Source organism: Amborella trichopoda, chromosome 6 (assembly GCF_054954075.1).
Source record: "Amborella trichopoda isolate Santa Cruz 75 chromosome 6, AtrichopodaSantaCruz75HAP2 v2.0, whole genome shotgun sequence".
Lineage (NCBI taxonomy): Eukaryota > Viridiplantae > Streptophyta > Magnoliopsida > Amborellales > Amborellaceae > Amborella > Amborella trichopoda.
This window is the reverse complement of record NC_142341.1, coordinates 43,429,897-43,452,050: the sequence shown is the minus strand read 5'-3', so window position 1 is coordinate 43,452,050 and position 22,154 is coordinate 43,429,897. Positions and strand designations below refer to the sequence as shown.

Sequence of the window (22,154 nt, the reverse complement as noted above, 5' to 3'; positions counted from 1 at the left end):
CTAAGAAATAAAACCACACATTTTGAATTTTGGACTGATGAAAACTTTCCGCGAAGTCTCTCTATAGTACTCTATAACGCAATTAACATCTACTTCTCCATCTCTCTGAATTTATCTACATGCGGTATCAAACGCCTCACCATACACACATTTGGACACTACTAACAATTATAAAAACCAGATGTTGGGCTTCCTATATTATGTATTACAAGTTATTAAGTGACATATATTGAGTTTCCTAGTTTCTGGGATTACAGTTGTATGGGATTTGTTTCCTATAAGATAATAATTATAACTCTATAAATCTCTGGTAAACCAAACTAATCACTATGAATGAGATTGGTTTATCCTCCGTAGATATAGGCACCATTGCCAAACTATGTATATGTTGTGTTGATCTATTTCTCTTTATGATTTTTGCATGTGTATGCAGATGTTTACATAATAATAATAAAAAAATCGTTGTTATCAAATCCCTCCCTAGCAGAGCCGAAAGGGGTGTTTATGTTCTGGGCTTCCGTCAACAAAGAGACCTCAAAGAATAATTTTCCAGCCGATTTTGCACCTTGAGGCCGTTGATTTGCACCTCAAGGAAATAATCTCCAAGCTGTTGTTTCACCTTGAGACGTTGATTTGCGAACTTTTTTTCGGAATGCAAAAGGTTGCATTCCATGCACCCCAAGTTAACGGTGCTTTTTTGATCTCCTTGAAGAAACGATGCTTCCTTCCTCTTTCTATGAAAGGCTATTTGTGCAAAAGGTTATATGAATTGCTATTTGTTTTAGTCACCGGCTGTTTGGTCCGTGTTGAGCTATGCACTTCGGCGATTTCTACATAGAGAAACCATAATATTTATTGAGATCTTCGGTTAATTCTAATTAAGACGTCCTCTATTTTTTATTCGTCATTCATTCTGATCAGGTCAGTCTTTTAGTTCCCATTATCTTTTATTATGGTGGATTCAGAAAATAACACTAGCATGAAACGTATGATTGTTCTTTTGAATAGACTTGATTATCTTACTTGATCGAAAGTTGTCTATCATTATCTCTTTGGAAAATTTAAACTTGAGTACATAACTAGGAAGAAAATCATGAATCTTGATTTAAAAACCTTTGAAGAAAATATTGAAAAAATTTTAATGGTTGCTAATATTGAGAAATATGAAACAAAATGGCCTCAAAATAATGATGGAAGCAAAGGCCCTAACATTTATCACGATGGTAGAATAGGTCGTAGTAATAGATGGTGTCCTAGATGTGGTCATTGCAATAATATAGGACATGTGAAGGATAGGTGTTAGATATTATACCCACACTTATGGTCTATTAATAATAGGACAACCAACAGATTTATCGCTCAGACTGCAACAACTCAAACGCATCACTGTAACTGTGATCATTATCAACAACCAAATAACAATATTGATTTTTCCTTCACACAACATCCTTCTTCTTCATTTCCTAACACAGGTAAAATTATGCTATCATGTCTTCCTGTGGTACTTTTCCTTGGATAATAGACTCAAGGGCCACAGATCATATGACTAGTAACTTATAATGTCTATCCAACCTAAAAACTAATGAAAATATGAATCATGACTCTATTGTTAATGGTTCTTTGATTCTTGTCCATGGTGTTGGTCAAACAAAATTCTTCTCCAAGTTTCATAACACTGAAGTATTTTTTATGCCATCATTTTCTTCGAACTTGATGATTGTTAGTAGAATTACTCAGAGCATGAATTGCAGTGTTATTTTTTCTCCCAACTCTATGACTTTCTAGGACCTGACCATGGGGAGGACGATTGGTGAAGGAATATTGTCTCATGGACTATATTTATTTAATCAGGAGAATAAGGATTTGGTTATTAGTCAAAGTAATTTTGATATTAATAAATTGTAGCAATGGAGATTTGGACACCCTTAAAATAAAGTTTTGAAAATCTTAATGCCCTCTCTATCTTTAAACTCTCATTCTTGTGAAGTTTGCAAATTCTCAAAGCATACAAGACTTCCTTTTCAATCTTCTATGCATGTTTCAAATGAACATTTTTATTTGATATATTTTTCTGTGTGGGAACCAGCCCCAGTTGATTATTATACTGGATTTAAATATTTTGTTATTTTTATTGATGATTAGTCTCATACTACTTGGGTATATTTGTTGAAATAAAAAACAAAAGTTTTTTCTATGTTTAAAGAATTTTTCTAAACTGATTTCCTCTCAATCTAATGGGAAGATTAGAATTCTAGAAACTGATAATGGCACCGAGTATGTAAACAGAGTTTTTTCTGAGCATTTATATAATCTTGGTATTATACACCAAACATCATGCGTTAGAACACTTCAGCAGAATGAAGTTGTTGAAAGGAAAAATAGACACATTTTGAAAGCTACAAGGACTTTGATATTTTAGATGCATGTTCCAAACATTTATTGGTCTGAAGCAGTTTTAACTGCTTGCTACCTTATTAATGGGCTTTCGAGTAAAATTCTTAAAGATAAATCTCCCCTTGAAGTTTGTAAAAATAGAAAAATTGATTTGCCTCATTTGCATGTATTTGTATGCATGTCTTATGTTAATGTGGTTATGCACAACCAGGATAAACTTGATAAATATTCCACTAGATCTATCTTTATTGGATACTCCTCTACTAAAAAAGGATACAAATATTATGATCCCACAATCAGAAAAATGAATTTTTTCAAAGATGTTCAATTTGTTGAATGGAGTCCTATACATTAGAGAGTGGTTTTGAAAATATGACTTAGCAGGAGTGTTCCAGAAGTTGTTTGCCCTTAACTAATATTAATATCAATAATGCGTCCAACACACCCGGAACAATTCATAATGATCAAGCTGAAGTTGAAGATACCTATGAAATTCACTAAATTGATTTAGCAGAAAAAGACTCCTTTATGGCCCCAACTAATCCCCCATTGCACAGGTTTTCTTTTATCTCTCAACCCTCTTTTCGACTTCAAGATTTTTATACTTATTATGTAATTTTTTATCATATTCAAAATTATATTTCCTATGAAAATATATCTCATAACTTTTTTTTTTTTTTTTAGTTCTATTTCTAATAATTCTGAGCCAACCAATTTTTAAAATATTATTTTTTAACTTGTACGGAGGAAGGTCATGAAAGACGAACTTCAAGCACTTGACAAAAATCATACTTAGGACATTGTCAAGTTACCTAAAGAGAAGAAAACAATTGGATGTAGATGAGTTTATAAGATCAAATATAATAATGAGGAGTCTGTTGAAAGACACAATGCCTGGAAATGATTTACCCAAACTTATAGAATCGACTATAAAGAGACTTTTGCATAAGTTGTCAAGATAAATATTGTTCGTATTTATTTGTCTATCGTAGTTAATTGTTAGTGGTATCTGCATAAGATCGATGTTAAAAATGCCCTTCGTACATGATGACATTGAAGAAATCTATATGAGTATTCCTCTAAGACATTTAAAGAAAAAGGAGAAATGTCTTATATGCAAATTAAAAAAGGCTTTGTATGGACTTAAACAATCACCTCGCGTATAGTATGTCAAACTCATTTCAACTTTTATGAGTGTCGGGTTTCTTAGAAGTACAATTGATTCTTAAATGTTCACAAAAATAGGAACTTCAGGTACAACAGTTGTACTTATTTATGTTGATGATATTATCCTTACAAGTAATGATAAAGAAAGCATTATGAAGCTTAAAAATTATCCTCACAAGAAATTTGACATTAAGGATCTTGGTTAACTAAAGCATTTTCTAGGCATTGAAGTAACACGTTAAGAAAATTGACTCTTCATTTCTTAAAAGAAATATGTATTAGATTGTTGAAAGTAACTGGAAAACTGGGACACTCCTATTGATAATAATTACAAGTTCAATTCAACAAATGAAAAACCTCTTGAAGATGTGGACTTGTTGGGGGATTGATTTATTTGACTGTGATACAACAAATTATAATGTATGTATATTAGTCTTGTAAGCCAATTTATGCATGCTCCGAGATCATGTCATATGGAAGTTGTCAATAGGACTCTCCTATATCTTAAGTCGTCACCCGACATAGGTGTTTGGTTCAAACTGAATGGTCACACTAATATTATGGGTTATTCTGATGCTGACTGGGTAGATAATCCAATTGATAGGAGGTCAACTACCGGCTATTGTATACTGGTCGAAGGAAACTTAATTACTTGAAAAAGCAAGAAACAAAATGTAGTTGCTTGATCTAGTGCAGATGTCGAATATATAACTATGGCTTCAACTAGAAGTGAATTGATATGGCTAAAATACCTACTTCGAAATATAGGGTTCACAACGGTCAATCCAATGGAGATGATCAAGCAGCTATGCATATAGCCTTCAATTTAGTTTATCATGAAAGAATCAAGCACATAGAAGTTGATTGTCACTTTGTAAGAGAAAAACTTCAATAAAAAATTATTAGCACTCTTTATGTTCAAAGTGAAGACCAACTAGTAGACATATTTACCAAAGCTATTGCAAGACAAAGTTCCATCAGATATTGTCCAAGTTAGGCTCTATTGATATCTACGCACCAACTTGAGGGGGATTGTTGACAATTATAGAAACCAGATGTTGGGTTTCATATCTTGTGTATTACAAGATATTAAGTTTCTTATATTGAGTTTTCCATTTTGTGGGATTACAATTGTATGAGATTTGTTTTTTAAAATATTATAATTGTAATTTTATAAATCTCTGATAAACTGAAGTAATCCGTATGAATGATACTGGTTTACCCTCCGTAAATTTAAACACCATTACCGAACCACATATATGTTGTATTGATCTATTTCTCTCTCTTCTCCTCTCGTCTCTATTTCTTTTACTGCAACTTCAACGCATTAGTAACCCATGGTTTTGTACCATGGACACTTCAACACATTTGAACCATGGGCATCAACCCAAAATGGTTTTACTTCTGAAGACAATTCTCTGCCTCGTTTAAACAGGAAGGAATCTCATTGTTAATGAAACCTTCTCTACAAATGGCTGAGAATGCCATCTAGAGAGATTCAAATTACATATTTCCATCGAAACAGTTTCTTAATAGTTAACAAGGATTTATTGTTAATTAAGACAATTGCCAAAGGCAAAGCTAGAAAGCACTGAGAGGAGTTGCTTCCAAAAGCAGATGAGATTTTCGATGCACAACGAGCCCAAAAGCCTCAGCCATGTCCAGATCATTTGGGTTCAACCCATCCGGCAGTCCCCACTCAAAATGGAGCAAGAGATTCGCCAATGTGAGCTCTAAGACAGTCACTCCAAATGAGAGCCCTGGGCAAACCCTCCGGCCTGCACCGAAGGGAATTAGTTGGAAATCTTGGCCCCTGTAATCAATGCTACTATCCATGAACCTCTCAGGCTTAAACTCTTCGGGGTCTTCCCAAGAATCTGGGTGTCTGCCGATTGCCCAAGCGTTAATTAAAACCCTAGTTTTTGCTGGAATATGATAGCCCTCAATTTCACAATCCTCCATTGATTCACGAGGAACCAGCAATGGACCTGGAGGGTGCAGGCGCATAATCTCTTTCACCACTGCTTTCAGATACTGGAACTGGTGCAAATCGGTTTCCTTTATTTTGTTGATATGATTGCTTTTGACGATCCTTCTTACTTCTTCTTGGGCTTTTTGCATCACTCTGGGATTCTTCACGAGCTCTGACATTCCCCATTCTAGTATTGCAGAAGTCGTATCTATCCCTGCTCCAAACATATCCTGCAAATATTTCCATTTCATTGTCAATCATAGGAATCCTTAATACTTAAATCACAACGACTGATTACTAAGAAACAGTATGCATATATGCCTGTTTTAAACATGGGTCTGTGGGGTCGATAGCCCCGCATCGTAGTGGTTTATATAGGTTATCTTGTCAGAATTGGACCAGAAATTGAATTAATAATTTAAAATTTAAAAAATCACAGAAAAAAAAAAATGGGAAATTTACATATGGATCGGTTTTTAATACGGTCATAATAAAATGGCCCGAAAATAGGCCTTTATTAAATAAGAGGTTAGTGCACAAGGTCCTTCATATAAAGTTGTCCGGATTAAGGAATATTTTTACATCAATTAGTTCGCCAATTGGTGTGAAAAGATGCACTAAGGCTAATTGGTATAAAAATATTATCATATTTAACCACATGAGAGAATTTTTCATAAGAAAATGTTTTTAAAAAATATTTTCACACGAACCAAAAAATGCCGTAAGGTTGCACGTCAAAAATCCAGTAGAAAAGAGCATTCCGAAGTTGAAAAACCTTCCAATTGATCATCTCCACCTCAAGATGTGTAGATTTATAAAGAAAAAAAAAAAAAAATTTAAGTCCTAAATATAGTGAATCTTGCAAAAAGTTATTTAAAAAATTTATTTTCAAGATTTTTAATTATTTATAAACCAACTTTAACTGCATCATTTTTAGAATTTAATATTTCATTTTCAAGCCATCAAAAGGTTTCTGACACCTAAACTACCAAATTTAGAGGTGTGTTTTACTTCTATATATTATAAGGTGGGCACTTTATACAAACCTTACCGTATCTACAAACCTTACCCTATATAGAAATGTTATATTTTAAGTATACCATTGGAATGGTAGTCATCCTATGTTATGTAGGTAACTTTGAGGTTATATGTATTCTTTTATTTGCATGGCTTTTAAGCAAGAAAATTTATAGGAAAACGAAAAAATAAATGAAAGATTATAATATTCCACATATTTTCCCCAATTTTATATAGAAGCCCTATCCTTTTGCCTTTTTTCTATTCCTGTATTTCCCCAAGTCCAATGTTGTAAATGTGGGGCCAGTTTTTTATTCTTCATATTTTTATATTTTTTACTGTAGGGATATTTAATACATTGGGGGTCAATATGCAGTCGGTTTGATATTTTAAACATTAGATTGCCCTAAAGTTGCACAGTTTGATGTCTCAAACATTAAAAGACCTCTGCTCCTCAACCCTTGTTTGAGTTCAAAATATCGAACTGACAACTTAGCCACTTTCTTTTCTTCTAGAAGAGGGTTCAATGTCCCAAATATTGGACCAGTTACTTTAAAGAGGTTGTCCAATATTTTTAGCATTGGACCATCTTTAAATAAAAAATAAAAAAAAAGACTAAGGGGTCAGTCCTCAACCCTATATTTTGAACATCGGACCGACCCAAAACAAGAGATGACGATTACTATATAAATTTCCTGATATTTGGGACATTTAACAACTAAGACTTTAGGAGAGTTTGAAATTTGAAGCATCGACAGACCCCTAATTGACCTCCAAGCTATCCAACAATCCCATAGTTAAAAACAATAAACATAATGTAAAAAAAACCGGTAGGATTCCCCCAAAATCAAATGTGATAAAACTAGAAAATAAAATAAAAACGAGCATACAGGTACGGCCCACCCAAATTGCCAATTAATGGACCAGTTATGAGTTACAACCCAAGTACCAAGTGCTCGGATTATAAGGTACAAGTCCTAATATCTCGGCCGTTTAGGTACGGCCCGAGTTTTTGAACCCTTAGATGCACTTCCCAATTTTGCCTTTCGCTCCATCTTTAAATGGACTGTCTCTAAAGAGACCATTTATATCTTGTATATTGAACCCGGAGGTCTTAATTATTCTCACACGTTAGATGTTAAATTAGATGGTTTAGAGTGAGTAACGAAGGTAGATATTTATTTTTTTAAAAAAAAAAAAATTGTATTTATTTAATGACATTCTTACATTCACTCATTTTGAAATTTAAGGGGTTTAAAAGACAATAATGATTATAATATCAATGTAGAAAAGATAAATGATCATTCTATAAACAATCCCTTATTTATAAAAAAATGTGATATAAAGTTGCCACCACCCTTTGTTGTTTTTTTTGATATAAAGTTGCCACCACCAACAGTGGGTTTACAACGTCAAAAACCTCAAGCAAAGTTTTTTATATGTTAACGTAGAATTAAGGTGCACCTCTCAAATCCTTTGTAGTCTTAATGTTAGAAAAACTTTTAATTGATTATCTTGATATTGGAGATGTATATATATGGAGAAAAAAAGATATTTTAAAGCTTAAAAAAAGTCAATCTTACAACACGTTATTTGGATTGTTCATATTCAAAATTTTAATGAGTTTATAGATTTGCTTGATTTGAACTATTTTTGGTGTCTAAAATATTATAATTAGATATAGAAATAGATTATCGCACCATCCTAAGAACTTTTTATACCAAATTGTATCTTATGAAAAAATTTGGAGATACACCTTAATTAGATGGTTTAAGGTTGCAACTTTATGCAAACCACACCCTTAACATATTTTTTGCTTACAAACAGTACACATTTGAACTCGAGTGTGGAAAAAGTTATAATAAGTTTGACTACTTAAATTGTAGAATTAATGAACACCTCAATAGTGCATTAGAAAAGGCTATTTTGATATTGACAAACCATCTACTTAATCATCTCCACATCAAGATATATGGATGTAGGAAAAAAAAAACATTTTCAACTCCCAAATATAGTAGAACATCTTGTAGCATATTATTTGAACATTCTATTTGAAGATCTTCATCTATTAATAAATTTGCTTGATTTGAACTATTTTTGGAGTTTCAGATTTTATAAGTAGGGACAAATTATATTATTGCGTCATTCTAAAAGTTTTTAACACAAAAATTGCATCTTATAAAAAGTTTGCATATGCACCTTACTTTGATTATTTAAGGTTGCAACCTTATGCAAACCTCACCCCTAAAGTTATAGATTACATGAGCTTCTTAATGTTAAATTGGATTAGTGTTTCGAAAAACTCATGTTTTGGAATAGTAATTTAGAAGAAAAGTATTTCTTTTGATAAAATCAAGGTTTTCAAAGTTGGTAATCCATATCGGAATTAGTTGACATGGATTGAGAATCAGGCAAGCAAATCTAGGTCCCACTAAATTTGGGAACCGGCTGGTTTCCCTTATTAACCGGCCGGTTTTGGCTTGGTCCCACTTTATTTTTTAATACTTTTTAATTTTTTATTTTTATTTGCTGTTTTATTAGGCCAGATCATCGATCCGAACCGATCAAGACCAGTTTTCTGGAGGGCTCCGGGTAACCGAACCGTGCTTTTAAACCCTGGGTAGAATAGCAAAATCCACAAGTGCTCCTCCTAATATGACATAACGGAAATAAGGCGTGCCATGTTCAAATCGCATTCATTTAGAAATAGTATATCATGCTGCTTATAGTATATTGCAGTATTTTGAATTAACATTAGCCGTCCATTGTCAACAATGAACAGCTGATGATGCTCGATCAGTCACACTATTCAAGTATGTAGTTAGCCTAGGGAAAGAGCCAGGGCTTAATCAATGAGGTTGAGGTTGTCGTGGTGTTACTACTTGAACTTCAACTATCTGTCTAAGTTTTCATTCTCCCGATGCATTCGAAAACCGTTAATTATTTTTAAAAATAGGTAGGGGCATATATTCTTTACTGATCTATCAGAAAAAAAAAAAAAGCCATGCTTAATGGGAAGGGGCTAGAGTAGTGGACACTCTAGTCACCACATTGTAGTTTCCATTCCCATCATTTACATTTTCAAAAAGCAAATTGTTAATCTACTTTCCATTCCCATCACTAACACTATGGTACTAACACTTTTAAAAAGCTTCCCATCACTAACACTATGGTACTAACACTTTCAAAAAGCTAATTCCTAATCTGTTTGAAAATATGAATGGAAGCTTGTCTTTTCTACTGAATTACTTAAAAAAATAAAAAATAAAAAATATCGAAACTTAATTGGTTAGCGCCTGACAATTTATAACACTACATCCGACTCAATTCCTATAAAAAACAAGGGCCCACTGCCCACTGACTCTTCAATTCTTATAAAAAACAAGGGCCCACTGCCCACCGACTCTTCAATAAAAGATAGAGTCGAGCCCTAATTAGTTAGTGCTCGACCCAATTCGTATAAAAGGCAAGTGCCCACTCCCCACTTACTCTAAAAAAAAGCCAGAGTCGAGCCTTAATTAGTTAGTGCTTGACGATTTCCCATGGTAAGTTCAATTCCAAAGGCCCTCTCACCACATAGAAAAAAACAAAAGCATGTACTACACTCCCGCCATTAGCAAAGAATGACCAAACAACGAATAATGTTTTCAATAATATTCTAACCGTTCCAGGGGACAACTTTGTTCACATTTAAAAGGATTAAAAATACCTATTTTTGTTAAAAAATTAATTAAATGATATAAAAGTATACATGATTTAAAATTATATTTTTATATCATTTATATACTTTTTTTGATGATTTGAGAAGTTTTTTCTCGTTATTTTTTTTATTTTCTTAATATTTCAATATATAAATCATAATTCCAATAATCCAATTTTTATATACTGTGTTGGACTTTTATGGATTTCTAATGAGTTCTAATACTTATTTTATTTTTATTATTTAAATTTTTTTTAGCAAATTATGTATATTTTTTATTTGTTTTTAACCATTTTGTCTTATATGCTACTTGCTTGAGTCCACTCAAACCCACTTGAGTCCACTCAGACTCCGCCGAATTACTCAGCTCGGGTTAGAGATGAGTCTGAGGCCTGAGCCAAATTTAAAAACATCGCCCATCATAGAATTCAAATTGTACATGGCATAGGTATAGGGCTACTGGTCCACCTAAATCTAAGTTGTGGTCTAACCCAAGTGGGAAGACCTACAAGACCGGGAACAGGGACGGCTCCAAGATCAAGAGCGGGAACAGTGGATCGAAGTGTGATAGAAGCTCCAAGCATTTAGGGAGAGCACACGCTATGTAAAGCATATCTATCCCAGAGCTCGATCCTATATATGAAGGATCTCATTCCCAATGCTCATGGAAGCGAGATCCAATCTCACAAAGACTGCCATACCCACTTCTCATGGGATCTCAAACCCCAAATACACAAGGACCGCAATCCACATAAGTTGGGGTCCTCGACCCATAAATATAAAGGATCGCAGCAGTCCCAATGCTCATAGAAACTAGATCACATAACACGACGAATGAGATTCTCTCTTCCTATTGTGTTAAATATTTTAATTATTTTATTTCTTAATGTGATTTATACATTTTACATCTCTGGCAACAATATAGATAATTTATATCTTGATGTTTGGGATTAATACACGATGAGTATGGAGATCCACAAATATAGGTATCAAGATCCCAATAAAGATAGAGATCCATAAATAAAAGGATCGAGATCCTTGAATTGATGATCGCAATCCGAACATGATAGGGATCAGGATCCACAAGTATTTGGATCGAGCACTGATATAAGGTGGGATCAAGATCGTTACTATTAAGGAATCCAGATTCCACAGAAAGGGCGCGAGCTCCCTTAAAAAAAAAAGAGTTTCGGCCGAGATCCTAGCTTCGGAGTGCAGGATCTAAATTCCGGAGCCAAAACCATGCCCTCGAAGAGGGCTCCTAATAATCATGGTCTAGCCACTGGACCCGGCCGTTAAAGTTTGGGGGGTCCAAAAGTATAGTCCTCACCATCAGTTCAGTTCCGTATGAGTTTGGGTCAAGGACCTAACAGGGTCAAGTTAACCAAGGTTGGGTCGGATCTGGGCCGAACACCGTACCTTGTCAGGTGAGGCGATGGTTTCACCCATCCTTCCCCATTTGTAACTCTCATAAAAATAAGATAAAATAGTGATTACCATGACAACTGCTTTGATGTTGTCTCTTGTAAGAGGGAATTCAAGGGCGCCATCTTTTTGAAGCTGCAATAAAACATCTACCAGGTCTTTTTGATCATCCTTGATCTCCCCACGAGAAGGAAGAAGATGATCGTCAATCACTTTCTCAAGGAACGCATCCCTGATTGTAAAGCACTTGTCAAGCCTGCGTTTCAAACCAGTAACATATTTCACCCAATCCAAATATGGGAAGAAATCCCCCACAAAGAACCCACCAAACAAACGATCTGTTTGTGCCATCATCTCACTCAATTCAGAGCCATCTTCCCAATATCTCTTCCCATAAGCCACTCCGCAAATGACATTGCTAGAGAAAGAAAGGAACATCTCACTCAAATTCACTAGCTTTCCGGCCTTCGAACTTGAGGTGATAGTGTCAATCATGTGCCCCACTTCAGCTTCTCTCACTATGCGAAATGATTCCAGCTCCACCCGTTTCGCTCTGAGGAGCTCTTGAACACATATCCTGCGAACGTTCCTCCAATAGGGCCCGTAGGGGGCGAAAACTATACCAGAGCATTCATAGTGGAGGTGTCGAGGGGAGAGAAGAGCCGGCCTACTGCAGAAGGTGAGGTCATGAGTTTTCATGATTTCCTCTGCCATCTTTGCGGAGGAGACAACCAGGGTGGGGACTTGGCCCATTTTCAGGTGGATGAGGGGTCCATAGGTTTCAGCTAGCCGGGCTAGAGTGAGATGCGGCATCGAGCCGAGTTGGTGGAGGTTGCCGATTATGGGGAGCCCTGAAGGACCCGGAGGCACCTTCTTTTTGGTGCCTGACCTCTTCCACACCCAAAATAAGTGCAGAGAGAGTAAACAGAGAAGGAAGGTGTAGAGTATTGCAGCTGTTTGTTGGTCAGCCATGTTTTGTGCAGAAAGGGTTGGGTTCGCTCTATTGAGGCCTCAAGATCAGAGAATAGGTTGCGCTTTCGAATTGGGACCGGCCATTATATATGTGCTCTTCAAGAGAGAGTGAGATATTTTTGGAGGCTATAAACTAGAAATTCACAATGGATTTATGTTGGGTTTGGTGATAGCTAAATTCCGCACCCATATTTTTTTCTAAAGATTACGGCATTGTGGAAGGAGTAATGATCCAATGAGTCCCTCCCACACTTATGTGTATAGGACCCTAAAGGATCACTATTAAATTCAATACATATTTCTAGAAAAGTTATCACATGAGTGCGGGATTTGACTTGTTTAGAGATCTGTGTCAAATTTAATTATGATCTTTTGGAGTTCTACATACATAAATGTAAGAAGGTCTCATAGGATCATTACTCTTATGGAAAATAAAAAATTAATTTTTTTGAGAAGTAAGAAAGTGATATCTTTATAAGAGAATGAATAATGACATAATACACATCCTTTGAGGGTCACCCATTTAGGGGTTATGGGATCATTACTCTTATGGATCATTACTCTCAGAAGCAATATCTCATAGGATCATTACTCTTGTCTCCAAGAGATAGAGATACTGCTTCTGACAGAGAGGCGGTTTCCCATGAGTTTTGGATTGGTTAACTTCTACTTCTAGAAAGAAAAAATCTCTACGTTGCTCTTGAGGTTATCTTTCCAGTTACGGTATTGCGGTAGGAAAGATGATGTTGATCGACGGTGTTGCTCGGTCAGAAGAGCGAGTTTAGAAGGGAAGATCGGTGATAGTCTTTTACCAATGTTTAGAGATAGATATTATCTCTTGTAACCTAAAACTGTAATATTCATTGTGATAGTGGATTTCTAGTTGTCGAGGCCGTGGATGTAGCCCTACGGGGTGAACCACACAAATTATGTATTGTTGTGGAATGCTTTTTATATTTGCTTTATTTCTCGCACTCGATTTATAGGTGTATTCATCTACTTCGCATTTTATCAATTGAGCACACGATCTTAAGTGGGATCCCGTTATTGGGGATTCCTGGTTCTGCAAGCTAAGGGGTTCTTGAGAACCCTACAATTTCAAATACTATATTGACAATTATGCATGACAATATTTATGGACTTGAGAATGGGGTTTGGGTTTGGGGTTGGGGTTGGGGTTGGGGTTGGGGTCGGGGTCGAGGTAGTAGTACCACTTGTGCTCTAGTTAATGTCTAAGCTTCCATTCTCACCCAACATATTAAAAAACCACTAACAATTTCAAAAAACATGTAGGGTTTGTCATCCCCATGGAACTACCCAAAAAAAAAAGTATTTATAAACTTAAAATAATACATGAATTCAAGGAAATATGATTTAATGGAGGATAGGAATAATGCAAAAGTAGACCAAAAAAAAAAAAAAACCATTTGCTTTTGGCAATTGGAGGTCACAATCACTTTTTCCTTCAAATAATACATGAACCCACGGAAATTGATGGAGGATACGATTTAATCGAGGGTATGAATAATTGAAAAATATACAAAGCAACCATTTGCTTTTGGTAATTGGAGGTCACAATAACTTTTTTTTTCAAATAATAGACGAAGGATACGATTTAATGGAGGGTATGAATAATGGAAAAATGTACGAACCAACCATTTGGTTGTGGTAATTGGAGGTCACAACTCATGATCACTCTTGCATTTTAGTACAAAGAATATTTTATGAAGTCCATCACAACATAGAGGTTTGATGTGGTCCTATAGTTTTATCGATACAACCGGCTGTTCATTGGTCATTTTCTATTAAAGTCATGGTCTCTTTGTATGCATTTCAATTTTATAATGCCAGCAGTTTCTATAAGGCCTATGACCTATGAAAATAAAGTAAAAGCTCATTTTGAAAAGCACTTTAGATATCATAAATTTTCCATGATAGCTCTAAAATCAATTTTTAACCTTGACTATAAAATTTGAAGCTCACCAAATGATATAAATTATGTAGATCCGTGAACACTGATTTTTAGGGTGAAATGGAAGGTCTAGATAATGTGTTACAATATACACTATTTTTAGGGTTTGAAATCTTAAATTTTTTTCACAACCATAATGGACTGAGATGATCGATTTAGGTTTTCCAATGCCAAAACTAATTTTTTTAATTAGTTTTGAGGTGAGGCTTTACTTATTTTAATAGGGCTGCACCCTTTCAAAACATTTTCCTTTTATAATTCATAGATTTTTGCCAGGTTTATGCCTTTTCAATAGTATTTTAAGGGGCAATTTCGAAAATCACACTCATAAGGCTCTAAAGTTGGTGGAGAGGCCATATCTGGAGATGTCCGATGTTTGAAATGTCGGATAGCCCTAAATATGATTCAATTGCCCGACTATGATGGGGAAAGTATGTAGGTATTGGATCAAGGTCTAGAATCTCATACTGCATGTTCTCACAGGAAGATAGGGAGAACAAGCAGTTTGAAGTTCAACATGCCAAACTGCTTGTCGTTATTCTCCAATGCGATGTTTTTAAGCCCAGATCATTTGTTCTACTTTAAAATTAAGGATAACAAGACGTTCGAAATTTGAAATATAGGACAAACTATATCGAGAGCTATCCAAGGTTTGAAATATCGAACTACCTACGTCTCCAACAAAATAAAAAGTTAAAATATCAATTTCCACATCCGATGTTGTGAGTTTTGAACATTGGCGTAACTTGGGAAAAATAAAAAAAGAAAAAAGAAAAAGAAAAAAGTTTCTGAGGTGCTTTTCAAGAAAAGCACCGGTTCGATGTTGTAAATCTCAAACTAGCATCCTTACAATTAAGATTACTACAAAAGTGTATCTGACCATATTTTCTATAATAATATATAGTATACAAAGATTTTTATATTTATTTAGAAAATTATTAAAAATATACCTTAATTTTGAGCTAATACAAAAATACTTCATACTTTTCTAAATCTCATCTAATCATTTATTTCACTTTTCGTATTTTTTAACCAAAATAACCTTCACCTTTGTTGTACTTAAAATGCCATAATGAACATTAGATGTATCACGCTATTTAAAGTGCCTCGATGACATGGTACTTAAAAAACCATAATAGTTTTGTGGGATGAGAAAATCTAGCGGAAGGATTTGGATCCCCGCCTTCTTCCTGCACAACCCCAAAATTAAGCTCTGAAAAGGGTTTTATCTCAAAGAGTAAATCCCTTGATCTAATTCTGGAAACTGCTCCAAAAAGAGGGAGAGAGAGTACGGAAGACTTAACTGGGGGGCCACAAGTGCTAAGTGGCTTGGGAGGCAAAAGAGAGATGGCTTTAGAGAGAGAGACAAATTGCAAGTGGCGTGGGGACCAGAAGAGAGAGAATACAAGAAATATATTTAGCTGGAAATAGAAGTGAGAAAGGAGACAAAAAAAAAGGTGAAGGCACATGGGTGTGCAGGTTAGCGCGCCATTCACTGCTATACTTCTAACTTTCTATCTTTATTTTTGTTGGATTTTTCACCATTTTTTAAGCAACGTGATACATCTCTCGAATGATAACACTTTACGTATCGTAATACACAGAAAAATTATAAAAATTATACTTTAATTTTTATTTAATTGGAAAAATAATCAACTTTCATAAATTTCGTTCATATTTTTTTTTTAGTTTTGGTAGTCTTTTTATCAAATTATTCTTCACGATAGTCATATTACCGTGAAGGGTCTATCATTATGGTGCTTTACGTAATGTAATGCTGTATTTATTACGGTAATACGGCTACCGTGAAAGCTATTTTAGTAAAAAAAAAATGTCAAAATTGAGAAAAAAGGGTGTGAAAAAAGTTTATGAAAGTTGAAGGTTTTTATCAATTAAACGAAAATTAAAATATCTTTCTAATAATTTTCTTAATCATACATATAAAGTTCATTATGATATTTTAAGTACCGTGATGCCTCTAAACATTACTACACTGGCTATACCATAAAGGCCAAGGATATTTTAGTAATAAAATAATATAAAAAGTGGAAAAAAATGGTGTGGATGAAGGTTTAAAAAAGTATTGGGTTTTTTTTTTTTTCTAATTAGATCAAAATTAAAATATATTTACAATAACTTCCCTATCTGCTTTGAACTATTACAGCTTAAGACAAGGTGTTTTTATAGGTATTTTAAAATTAAATGAAAAGATATAAATAAACTGTCAAATCCTTCTTCTCTCGTCCTTAAACTGATAATTTCCCTTTATTTGCATTTTATAGGGGTACAAGACTTCTCAAAGCTACTTTTGAAATGCCAATAAACATGTAGCCATATTTATTACATAGTGCCTATGTTTTTTTTCTTATTGTGTAAGAGTACTCTGATAAAAACAGAGATGTCCAAAAGGACAAAATTTGATGAGGCATGTATTAGACGTGCATCAGTCATTGTTTAGAAAACCGGCGAGTCAACTGGAAATCCTCTGAGCCTACCGAGCAAGGTGGGAAACCGGGGTCATTTTTGCCAGGACCAGGGCGAGTCATGGGCTACCGTATATTTATTCTAAAAAGCTAAAAAAAATTCGGTTTTCAGTTCTTTATTTGAGTATTTCTTATCAATAATTAATCCAATACTATTTTCCCTTTAAAATTAATTTTTTAACACCCATTGTTGGATCCAAAACTAGTTCATTTGAATCGATTTCGGATCTTGAAAAGAATTTGTCATAAAACAATTTTGTTCCTTCGACCGTAAACTTCAAATCGGCCATTCATCTGATTTCTCTCTCGATTCTAAGCAGAATCACTTAAAACTTGTTCCAAATTAATCGTGCTTAAGCCCTCATTCAAGACTACATCAATTTCTTGAATGGAAAATATAAATAAGCGTAATTTGTGTCTTTCTATGATATGATTTTGATTTCTTGATTTATGTATTCTACCTTTTCTTTTTTCTTTTTTTTTTTTACTATTTTTTATTAAAGAAAAAATTTATATTAGGGTGAGGTCCTAAACAATCAAATTAAGACGTACCTCAAAAATTTAGTTGAAGAGGTTTTTTCAATGCCCAAAAATTCTCAGATTGATCATCTAGACCTCAAGATGTATGAACATCAGAAATATTGGATTTCACATCTTAGAAATAGTGCATCTTGTAATACATTTTTGTACTATCAATTTTCAATGTTTTCGAGTGTTCATAGATCTGTTCGATCCACACTATTTTTAAGATTTAAACTTCATAATTAGTGATAGACAATAAATTTTAGGCCATCATAAAGATTTTTGGTATTGAAACAACATCTTTCGTTACTAGAAGGTGAGCTTTAGTTTGATTGTTAAGGGCCTCAGCCTTATACAAACCATACCCTTTGTTCAATTTTTTCTCTCTCTTTATATTTCTCTTTTTGGTAATATTGGCCGAGTCGGATTGGCCAACTAGGACCCAACAAGCACCCAATTCAGGTTCCCGAGCTGGTTTCTAAACAATGATCACAACTAAGGATACATTTTTCTTGATTAAGTGGTACTACTTTCAAATGGAAAATAGAGATAATAGTGATGTAGGTAGGCAAAAGCAAGAATGATGAAGGATAAATTCACCCAAAAAATGAAATGACGAGGATATGATTTACGGTCATTTGTGGTGGGTATAAATAAAGGACAATTACACCGAGATACTATTTACTTGTAGTACAAGGAGGTTATAAACACTCTTCTCCATCTGATTTCAAATCGGATAGCTGTGAGTATGCCTTTGAGTAGACTCAAAGTCTATTTCTTGAACTTCGTAACACACACTAAGCCATCCAGGTGGATATCTGATGGCTAGGAATAATTGTGAACCCCTTGTAATAAAGATAAATAGTCTTATAATATACAGTCCCCATATATAGATGAGGGATATATGTCAAAAATATTCGAGATGAACTAGAAGTATTTTACCCATAGGTAACTATTCCAACTCAGGATCATGTGTATTTGATAGGTACTTTGAAATTCCACATAAAAGAGAAGGGTAGAATGTTAAATAGTTCATCCCTTCTAGAAATTTAGATAAGGAAGAGTACGCAACGGCTATCGGCAAAAATGGATAGTGTTTTTGCCCATAGGCTCGTCACCATTCGAAAAAATCAGACGGCATGTGTTTTTTACCATTCATAGGTCCGTGACGGTCAAAATGTTACATGGAATCAGAACGCGTCGTCTATTGCGAGTCCGTTCAATAAACTACCATGGACATAACAAGTCTGTGACGGTGGCGAAACGCTGTAGCCCTTCGCCTATAAATGTTTTTAAAGATTTTCCTTTAGATAAATTTTCCAATTAACTAAAATGGGCTTTGGTTATTTGAGAGGAGGTTTTGCCATGATACTTGGAGTGATAAACTGAAGTAAGAAAAATAAAAACAAGAGAAGAGCTCTTAATTTTTGTTTTACATCTAAGACATTAGATAAAATTTTTTACTTAATGTTTAAGATGTAAAACAAAAACATACATGTATGACCAAAAACATTGGAGCAACTTTGGGGCAATGTTGGCACCTTCACGTTGGTTTATTTATAAACTTGACAGGTTTCATTTTTTTAATTAGGGAAATTTGTGTAAATAATATTAAAATTTTAACAATTTTATAATTTAAAACTATTTCAATTGATGATCACGTGAATTGTGATCAGTCTTTAAAAAAATATTTACAGGAAATTAAATAATTGATCTATATCGATAATTTTTAATAAGGGTGTGGTTGGTATAGAGCCAAAGCTCTAAACAATCAAAGTAAAGCACCTTCAGATAGTATCGATAAATGTGGTTTCAATACTATAAATCTTTATGATAGCCTTAAAATATATTTTTATATTTAATTATAAAATTTAAAGCTTCAAAAATTTGAGCAGATCTATGAAAACTTGAAAATCTTGAAAGTTGGTCAAAAAATGTGTTACAAGATGCAATATTTCCAAAACTTGAATCTATGTTTTATTCATGTCCATGCTTCTTAATGTCAAGATGATCAATTTGAGGACATTTGGGCATCAAAACAGTCTCTTCTAGTATGATTTTTTATGTGGGCTCTAATTTGATCGTTTAGAGCCTTGGCTCTATATAAACTTTATCCTTTTAATAATTTTTTTAAAAAATTAAAAATATATTAAAAAAGGAAACTGAAAAACAAATCTACAGGCTAGCTCATTATGGGGAGAGCCATACAAAGGCTCTGATCAAAGGAGGGCATCATAGTTTATGTGGCGCTATCAGCTAGCATCTTTAGCTACAAACAAATCACCACCATTTATGAAAAAGTTTAAATAGAGCCAAGTCTCTAAACAATCAAATTAGAGCACACATCCAAAAATTCATTAGAAGAGGTTGTTTCAATGTCCAAATATCGTCCAATTGATCATCTCGACATCAAGATTCCTAGACAAGAAAAAAAAAAAGATTTCAAGTTTTGGAAATAGTGCATCTTGTAGCACATTTTGGACCATTAATTTCTAAGATTTTTAAGTTTTCATATATCTGTTTGATCTACACTATTTTTGAAGCTTTAACTTTTATAAATAAAAATGAAAATATATTTTAAAACTATGACAAAGATTTTCAACATTGAAACCACATTTCCTTACACTATTTGAAGGCGTGCTTTACTTTGATTCTGCACCCTTTATGAAAACGTAAGAAATATTACACATTTAGGACAACAAACATGCGAACCAAGAAAGGAGTGGACCCGGTGAGACCAAAAAACATTGAAAGTTTGTTGTGATCTCTTCTCTTTGCGGCATCTTAACTCCATTTTTTTCCAAATAGTTCCCATAGCATTCTCCCAAGGGATAAAAAATTGCATCGTCCCAAAATTTTGGTACCAAACTTAATATTATTTTATTTTTAAACCGGTGGGAACATGTTTATTTAGCCAATCAGGATTCTAGTTCCATGGCAGACTTGCTCAATTCTTTAAGAGTACAGTGAATACCTGACCGATTTCTGGTTCCATCAAGGAACATAGTCAGTCCCCTCCAATTCTAGATCCAAACCAATGAGCCTCGATCCGAGTCCTCATTTTTTTCCAGCACCTTTTCAATCCTGAGATGCTATTTTCTTAAGTAAATATAAAATGCATAATAATTTTTTATGCTTCAAGGTTAGTTATCTTCTGCAGAATGGAGGATGAAACAGGGCCACACAAGGAAAGATATCAAAACTTTTGTTGTGAAGCGAAGTAAGAACTGCAGTCTCTCTGTTTCCAAGCACAAACAGTTTAACTATTACAAGAAAACATTTGCAGCAATTGACATGAATCAGTGTGCATCTAAGTTTTCTAGGCAAGTTTGTTTTTAGGATTAAAAAAACATATGATTGTTCAACTATCTTGCCGACATAAATGCACAAATATCGTAAGACCTAGAATACTAGAGTTGTTGTTTTAGAGAGAAAATACATGATATTCTGTTATCAAAAATAGTAAAAAAATAAATACTTAATGGGAGGAAAATTAGTCTCTATTTTTAGATACGACTTTGTCTTTTGGGTAATAAAAAGGAACGATAGATGTGTAAAATCCAACCTACCGGATTCGAACCAGCGACCTAAGGATAACAGTTACAAACTACAGTTCTCCGCTCTACCAACTGAACTAAGGTCGGTTATTCCCTTATACCACTCTTACTTATGCCCATGTGGTAGAATTTATGTGAGCCCCGGTCTCGATTCACACACAGTCGCAGCAGGCTTAGTGGGCATCTCTTACCGATGCAAGTATGTGAAGCACCAAGTGTACCCTAATCAACTCTGCGTCCTCATACACGTACATGCACATGTTCTATAGAGGCTTTTTCTAATCCTTATTTCTTAGAGCAGGAAGAAAGATGATATCCCTATAATTAAACATGATTTTCTTTAATTCATTTTTTAATCTAAGATAAATAGCCCACTACTTCTCTTTTTACAAATAAGACATAATATGGTTTCCAAAACATTGTAGTTAAATAGAAAAGTCATTTTAACATAAAACGTAATATTTTCCCATAGGTAGAGTACAACATTATGAAGTTGAGGAACTTAATCCCAATACCATACCAAGAGCATTCTAGAACCCTAAAACTACATACATAGCGGCTTTTATATGAATAAAATTTTTATATAAGGTTGCAATTTTATTTTATAAAAATAAAGTCCAACTAAAAAATATAACAAAAGAAAAGAACATTCCGAAGTTGGAAAATCTTACAATTGATCATCTTGACATAAGATGTATGAATAAAAAGAAAAAAATACTTTTAAATATTTAAAATTATACATCTGGTATCTAGGCAATTTATTTACAAAATTTTTTAATTTTTTAAAATTCCAAATTTCATAATTAATATTAACATAAATTTTCCAGCAATCGTAAGTTTTTGACATCAAAGCAGCATCTTCTAATAAGAAGTACACGTTACTTGTATATATAAGGTAGGCACCTTAATCAATCCTCTACCGTTTCTCCAATGTAGAGCTTTTATACGAGGATGCACGAACCCAAGGAGCTAT

At 34.0% G+C, this 22,154-nt stretch overlaps 1 protein-coding gene and 1 non-coding gene across 2 annotated transcripts; both read right to left on the bottom strand.

The window, feature by feature from the left end:
- Positions 1-4,987: 4,987 nt before the first annotated feature.
- LOC18431194 (cytochrome P450 71A1) lies at positions 4,988-12,704 on the bottom strand. The gene is made up of 2 exons (XM_006841322.4): positions 11,748-12,704; positions 4,988-5,763 (listed from the first exon to the last, which is right to left on the bottom strand). Exons 1-2 carry the CDS (start codon positions 12,645-12,647, stop codon positions 5,143-5,145), a joined length of 1,521 nt encoding a protein of 506 aa, XP_006841385.1. The 5' UTR covers positions 12,648-12,704; the 3' UTR covers positions 4,988-5,142.
- An 8,479-nt stretch (positions 12,705-21,183) lies between these two features.
- TRNAY-GUA (transfer RNA tyrosine (anticodon GUA)) lies at positions 21,184-21,268 on the bottom strand. The gene is given in 2 exon segments: positions 21,184-21,219; positions 21,232-21,268. It is a non-coding gene; the product is annotated as a tRNA-Tyr (tRNA).
- Between the last annotated feature and the right edge of the window lie 886 nt (positions 21,269-22,154).

Excerpts from the sequence above, each read along its gene's own strand:
- LOC18431194 (XM_006841322.4), bottom strand. The coding sequence starts at position 12,647 with ATGGCTGACCAACAAACAGCTGCAATACTCTACACCTTCCTTCTCTGT. Across the intron at positions 5,764-11,747 it reads ACATCAAAGCAGTTGTCATG|GATATGTTTGGAGCAGGGAT; the intron begins GTAATCACTATT and ends AAATATTTGCAG.